At 40.5% G+C, this 7,617-nt stretch overlaps 1 protein-coding gene across 3 annotated transcripts in view; it reads right to left on the bottom strand.

The window, feature by feature from the left end:
- Positions 1-1,746: 1,746 nt before the first annotated feature.
- KLF3 (KLF transcription factor 3) overlaps positions 1,747-7,617 on the bottom strand; it is a 44,026-nt gene continuing 38,155 nt past the window's right edge. For all 3 annotated transcript variants that reach the window (XM_083755058.1, XM_083755059.1, XM_083755057.1), the window contains one exon: positions 1,747-7,109. In XM_083755058.1, coding sequence (XP_083611184.1) covers positions 6,928-7,109 — 182 coding nt within the window. In that variant the 3' untranslated portion in view covers positions 1,747-6,927. The remainder of the gene's footprint in view (positions 7,110-7,617) is intronic.

Raw genomic sequence — 7,617 nt, 5'->3', positions numbered from 1 at the left:
TTCCTTTATGTATGGGTTAAAATGGCTGTGTAATACATCATAAGGGCAAGAAGGGTGATCCCACCCTTTTGGGAGTTCCACTTTGCCTTGGCCTGTAAAGATTCCTGGCATGAATTATGTCTGTAGTCAGAACTTTTGCAGAGAGCGAGCTGAAGGATTTTTCAGGGGAGGAATCTCTGCAAAACTGGTAGCCTGTTGTTTAATTGTATTAAATCTTTTTTGGGGAAAAACTGTTAGGAAATTTTAAAACAAGTACCTGATGCTCATCACTCCCTGCAATACATTTGCATTCTTTGTTCAGAAGACTGGAGCTGATTTGCTTCTTACTAAACTGGGTAGAGTCAGGGCTGGTCCAAGAGATTTTGGTGCCTGAGGCAAGCCACAAAATGCGCCCCCCCCCCGCTTCCCACCAGGGAAGAATGGGTGACTGAAGATCTACACCAGGAACAAAGGGGTGGGGAATAAAGATCCACATCAGGATTTGCTGTCCCTGTGGATCCTGCTACCTGAGGTGGTCCTTACCTTGCCTCATTGGTGGGCGAGCGTACTGCCTACGTGCTTTTCTTAATATCAATAAACAAAGGAGGGGATGCGAGTGGCGCTGTGGTCTAAACCACTGAGCCTCTTGGGCTTGCCGATCAGAAGGTTGGCAGTTCAAATCCGCACAATAGGGTGAGCTCCCATTGCTCAGTCCCAGCTCCTGCCAACCTAGCAGTTCGAGAGCACCCCAAAAAAGTAGATAAATAGGTACTGCTCCAGCGGGAAGGTAAACAGTGTTTCCGTACGCTGCCCTGGTTTTGGTGTTCCGTTGCGCCAGAAGTGGCTTAGTCATGCTGGCCACGTGACCTGGAAAAACTCTGCAGACAAACGCCGGCTCCCTTGGCCTGTAAAGAAAGATGAGCGCTGCAACCCGAGTTGTCTGCAGCTGGACTTAACTGTCAGGGGTCCTTTAGCTTTACCTTAAACAAATAAAGAGGACAGTGAATAACTGGGAGGTGGGAAGCTGACTATTCAGGCAAGGTACCTGGGATAGACTTGAGGGTGGCAGACACACCAACCTCATTATTGTCCTGAAAATACAGCATGCCCAAGTGCCACGATGTCCAAGGACCAAAAAACAGGGTCAAACCGGCTAATGATGTATGTGCAATGGCCTTCTGCATGTGCCAGATGTGTTGAATATGACGATCTGCTGTGATATTTGCAGTCAACCAACTTTCTTAGGTGAGTCACCAAATAAGTAAGTAATAAATAAGCTCTCCTAAAGAATACGGGTGGACATGGGACGTGGCTGGCGCTGTGGGTTAAACCACAGAGCCTAGGGCTTGCCGAGCAAGAAGGTCAGCGGTTCAAATCCCCGTGACGGGGTGAGCTCCCGTTGCTCGGTCCCTGCTCCTGCCAACCTAGCAGTTCGAAAGTACGCCAAAAAGTGCAAGTAGATAAATAGGTACTGCTCCGGCGGAAAGGTAAATGGTGTTTCTGTGCACTGCTCTGGTTCACCAGAAGCGGCTTAGTCATGCTGGCCACATGACCTGGAAGCTGTATGTCGGCTCCCTCGGCCAATAAAGCGAGGTGAGCGCCGCAACCCCAGAGTCGGTCACAACTGGACCTAACGGTCAGGGGTCCCTTTACCTTAAAGAATACAGGGCTGTATCTAAGGACAACTGCCATTTGGCGAAATCAAGATTCGGGGGTGGGGGTGGGGTGGAGTCTTGTCAAGTTTTGAGGGATAGTTTTAACTACATATTGACATTTAATATTTGTCTTGTTTTATTAACAAGTATAATACATATAGTATACTATATATAACATATGAGGACTGTACAGTACAAATTATGTTCACAGTTTGACATGACAAAATGTCATTACTGAATTCCCATTGGACTACCAAAAATAGAAAGTGAAGTTACATTAAAACATTCACATATTTAGTGAGAAAGATTACCAAAATGCTTCAGTATCTGCAAATGATAGGAATGCATGCTAGAAACCTTTAATTACCCGATTATTATTAGCTTATAAAATATATTACATTTTATTTTTAAAAAAATTCTGCATATTTTTATACAAGTATTAAAGTAAATGTAATAGCCCTGCTACATCTGCAGGTAAAGTTTTAAGAGATGCTAAGCAGGAAGATTATTTTGACCGTATAACATTTAAAATACATAAATATCAAGAAAGTGCTAATATTTGTAAAATGTAATGGGAATTATTATAGCCCTTTTCAAATAATATGTATAAAATACTTTTGCAAATTCTGTTTAAAAGGAAAGGATCTGCATTCATCTACACCTTGCTAAGTTTGAACAGAACACAAAGAAGATCCTGCAATTAGAAGGTTTTGTGTTGTGTGTTAAAACTGGAACTACAGTGTGCAATTAAAACCACATTATAGAAATATCAGCTTCGCTCCGAACAATCCCTCTTGGAACAACCCATAATGCTATTTAACTGAAAACATGATCAACAGTATCCTGAAAGTTGCATTCTGTACAGTGGAATACTACTAGTGCACATGGTTTGTTTAGAAAAGTAACTTTTAATTATTTGGACTGCGTACTCCTTCCCCAAACACAAGTGAATCTTCCTCATTTGCTAACCACTTGCTTTTCAAAATTGCTTGAGCCTCTTCTCTTGCAATTACATGTCCCCCGCCCCCAGTAGGCAAAAGACGACCTCCACTTGCAATAGTGAAGGACAAGCAGTAGCAGGAAGTTCTATGGGGCTATTGCAGTGTCCCCAAAGCCATATTTTGGGGGCGTGGAATTGGAATTGACTCTCTGGCCAATGGTTGCCTGCATTTTTCTGGCACACTCAAGACACGTGTTACAATCTGGATTAGAGATGAGGAAGTTTGCATGGCTAAAATGGTCCACACTTAAAAACAGGACTGCTTCCCTCCATAAGAACCACAGAATTAAAGTGGGCAATGCTGCTACTTCCAAGCCGGTGGGAGACTAGACTTTGACTGTCGTATCAGAACATGGATTCTTATCTCCCGATTTCAACAGAGCTACTCCAGTGTAAGGGCTTTTAGGGCTGCATCTTATCTCCCTAGTAATATGCAAATATAGGATTAGATCCAAAGTTCCTTTCCTCTGCTGGAGGAAGAACCTTTGTATCCAACGCAGAGCTTGAAGCCCCGATTGAAAATACGCAACCAGTTCCATTTGCTTTCTGACTCCTATTTCCTAAACATCAGTGTTTTCCAATTTCCCACTACACAGAAAAACATTTTTGAAGCGGAGGGGACCTATAAACAAAGAATGTTTGAGCTGGAATAGTTATTCCTGATTTAGACTGCAACTAGCAATAATCCAAGGTGCAGAAAAGATAAAAATCTCATCACACCTAAACAAGCCTTTGGCCAAACTGTTTGCTCTTTGAAACCCAGAATTATATACAGAAGCATGCAGATAAAATGTGGAACTTTGTTTGCCTGAAGTTAACTAGTCACATAATTTTTTTATGTGGCATTAATAAACCATCTTAAAGGGGGCATTTCCATTTTGTATTGCAGGTCATTTTCTGCTCACCCTGCTGCGATTTTTTTTTTAAGCCCATGTATTTGATACACAGTAGAGCATTCCAGAAACTTTTTCTTAAAAACAAGGGCAAGTTTCCTCCTGGCATTTTATAGGATAAACTCAAATGTTGCTACACACTTGAAACAACTTCAGATGGATTGTGAGAATAATTAATATAGCAGAAAGTATTTTTTTAAAAAATAAAAGATAACATGTAGCAGCACCACAAATGAAGGAGTCTTTGAAGACATATCTGAACGACAAATCTGATGAGCTCGGAAAGTGGTAGCTCTCCGAGTATGGAATTGAAATCAAAGGTACTTTAAGCCAAGCACTGCTAAACATCCTAAATGGAAAAAAGCAATTTCAGCCATGCTTAGACACAGTTTACCAATTTTCATATGTTGGTAATTTGTATCTGTTACGTTTTAATGTAGAAGGGAAAAAATATATCTTATTTTTGGAGGGATCGGATCCAAAGGAATTAAATTTCGAATCCTAGTATGGCACTCTCTGCTCCACAGTTCCCACTCCTGTTTTGCTGACACTTAGAAATCTCATCAAGTTTCCACGTTCAGTGTTTTTCCATGTTAGCAACAGAGTAGTTTAAGTGTGTCAACACAACAGAAAATAATGTGTTTCCCAGATTTGCTTGGCAACACTAGAGAGTTTTTTTCTTGCTCCATTTATATTTTGATGGAATGGGTTGCAGATGCTTCAGTACAATTATTCCTGGTTTAAACTAGCTATTAGCAAAGCAAAAAAATGTGCCACACTTTTAACTGGATGTCTCTTTGGATTTCCAGGCTGGTCTTAAACATTCCTAATTCTTGCAAGGTTTGATTGTGAAACAGCCACCATACACACGTGACTGATTACACTGAACAGTGCAACAGTTCCCTTGCTCTGTCAGTTTAATTTCTAGAGAGAGATTAAATTTGTATGAAGCACCTATACATCCAACTAGGTGAAGTTTCAAATACTTCTGGGTTTTGCTTTAAAGTTTAAAGAAATGTAGAAAGCATTTCTTTATCTCTTCCTTCCCAAATTTACCTTTATTCTTCTGTTTTCACAATAGCAACTCACAAGCTGAATTCTGCACCTGTCACTCTGCAGAACGTTTTATTATTGCATTCAACAAAGATACTGTTCTCAACAGCCTGCCTCAACTTCCTTGCCATTAATTAAGTGGCAACTCTTGCGTATCAGCCTTCTAACATGTTCTGCGAACGTTTTCCTTTCAGGAGTGGGGAAGTGCATGCTTTCTTGAAGGGAAGAAAATGTCACAGCACAATCCTATACATGTCTACTCAGAAAATTAAGCCCCTATTTGTACCTCTTTTTAAACTGATCCTTAGTTAATGAAGTTACTGAATTGATGATCTACACATGATTTTTTGCCTATTAGTTATGGAACACAGAAGAAATGAATTCAATCCTGCATGAAATTTAGATGGAAGGAACCATGATGAGTAGAAGGGGGCAGGGTGGGAGAGACTCTTTATCACTGTTATTGCTCTTTTTTCAGTGTTCGAACCTTTATTGCTATGAATTTATACTTTTTAATATAACATTTAATTTTAAGTAAGTCCCATTGCTTGCCAATGTTGCTTTCTGCCACGAGTGTGTAAATGATTGCAGCTTCAATCAATCTTAAGTTACCTGGGATTTACAAACCAAATTGAATCTGAGAAAAAATGTACAAGGCCTATCTAGAACAGGTGTGCAGATACAGAGTGCATGACACAAAAAATGATGGCCATGATCCAGCCACAGTTACTTCGTTATGATTTCCATGGGAGAGTCACCAAGCTAAGTAAGCTGTACTTTATTTTTCTGTGGAAGAAAAGAGGAGACAGGACTACAAAAAGTGCTAGAAAATAGTTTATAGAAATGAACTATGGAAGCCCAACACAGTTTATGAAACAGTAGAAGCACACTACTACTTTGACAGTGTTGAATGAAACAAGTTGCCCCTGAAGGGGTAGTTAACTCAAAATGCATTTGATTACAACAGTTGATTTCGATAAAGTGTTTCCTAGCACATTATGAGTTCCTTTCCTCTGTTGTTCATTCCCCTTATTGCTGCTGGCCTCAATATATCTATCTATCTATCTCCATTTTTAAAAATATGAAAGCCAAATGACCCATAATTCTAAGAAGAGCTCGTAGGCACACTGGTGAAAGGAGTAATTTTTCTTTCCTTCAAATCTTTCCATGAAATCTCTAGAGGATATGGAATAGTGTGAACCATGCTGGATTTTTAAATAACTATTTTTTGGTTGTACATTTTACCACTCCTAGCATGACTGCATTACAAATCACTTGGGGGACTTCATGAAGATCTTCTATGAAACATGGCAACGAGAGATCAAAGTGTACCTTTTCCATTTGCGATACTCAAATTTTGAGATCTACCGAAGTGCTTAAATTCAGAGCTTGTCTTCCTCACTTATCTTAGGAATATGGTGGTGCCTTCCAGCAGTTCAGGTTCATTTTGCTGAAAAGGTTGCTGCTTCTAAACTGTGCCAGGGAAAGGACCAGAGGCCTTGTGTAGACAACAGGAAATGCAGAGGAGTGATGAGAAAATAATATACCTACCACACCTCCTCAGTGAGGTAGATTATTGCATGTATCATCGAATGCCACATCATACGAGTACCATGTGTGTTCCATTCATACAGCTGAACACAAAACACAGATAACTACACTGCAAGAAGGTCTTTGCTTAATAAATCTACCGAGGCACTATTATCCAGGCAAACACAAGCTAGCATTCTACACAACAGACAAAAGAGAGGCAATGTCGGTCAGGATGTACAACATGATGCATTGACAACATTTCTGCTGATAAACAGCCACTCATCAGTCAAAAATTGTTCCATTCACTCCCAGTTTGAGGATTCTTTTTTTTTTTTAAACACATCCAAAAAGTGTCTTGTGGAACATGCTTCTACAACCAACCACATTGGAAAAGGATCCATTCGTTGCATTGCTGAGCATCAAAAGGAGACACGCATCCTTTACAGGGTACAGAGTCTCTGGCAAGGAATAGCAGGCTGGATTTCCAGCAACAGTGACTATGATCAACATATGCTGGTTAATTAAATGGCAAAACTAGCCAGCTCGATTACAAGATCTCTTAAGTCTCACAGAAATTTAATCTGCGTGCTGGCAAGCAAGGGTTTGCTTAGCAACCCCCAGGAGAAAAAAAAATGTTCACATTCTGTAGGTCTGACCCGTGGCATGGGCAAAGAAGGGTCAAGCAAACATCTCTTACTGACCATAGGGAAGGTTTCAAGGCTATTAATCCAGAGATTCAGGCCCGCTGAATCCAACTTAAAATGCACAGGTTAAAAATGAAAAGAAATATGAAGAGAGACGAAGGAAGAGTGTTTCAGACTAGCATGTGGCGCTTCCTATGAAGGGCGAGATGGTCGGAGCGGGAAAAGCTACGGTCGCAGTCTGGGCACTGGAAAGGTTTGACTCCTGTATGCTTCCGGAAATGCCGTGTTAGTTCATCAGATCGAGCAAACTTCCATGTGCAACCTTCCCAAGTACATTTGTAAGGCTTTTCACCTGAGGCCAAAAAAAGAAAAAAAAGGAAGGGGGGAAGGCAATTAAAAAACCGAAGCAAAACAAAAACTCATGGAACATATTTTCATTTTATACAACGAACACATAAGAAAAGCAAGCCTCCGTTGTCAACAGCATTGTTACTTAAAAACTACAGGATAGCTTTACATTTATACCAGATGTTCTAGTAAAACAGGTTTCTCTGGATTACAAATGGGCCTTAGAATGTCTTTATATTTTATCCATAACTGACTTGTAAACTAGCCCTAACTGTTGCTTTTAATCTTGAGTTACATTCAATTGCATCTCTCTGAAAGCTCTTCAGTCCTGTGGGCATTATTTGTCCATGGTGGTTATTTTTGTTGTTTTCTCCCTTCCTTCCCACAAGCCACAAGCATGCTATACGGGGTAAGAGAGTGCCTGGGAGAAAAGGGGAATTTGTGAAAATTGCACCCTTTCTATTTGTGAAAGCCTTCACTGGAGTAAAGAGCCATCCTTGAACAGAGCTCAG

The sequence above is a fragment of the Podarcis gaigeae genome (assembly GCF_964106915.1).
Source record: "Podarcis gaigeae genome assembly, chromosome: 9".
Classification (NCBI taxonomy): domain Eukaryota; kingdom Metazoa; phylum Chordata; class Lepidosauria; order Squamata; family Lacertidae; genus Podarcis; species Podarcis gaigeae.
The sequence above is the reverse complement of the archived record's forward strand: the minus strand, read 5'-3'. Positions and strand labels throughout refer to the sequence as shown.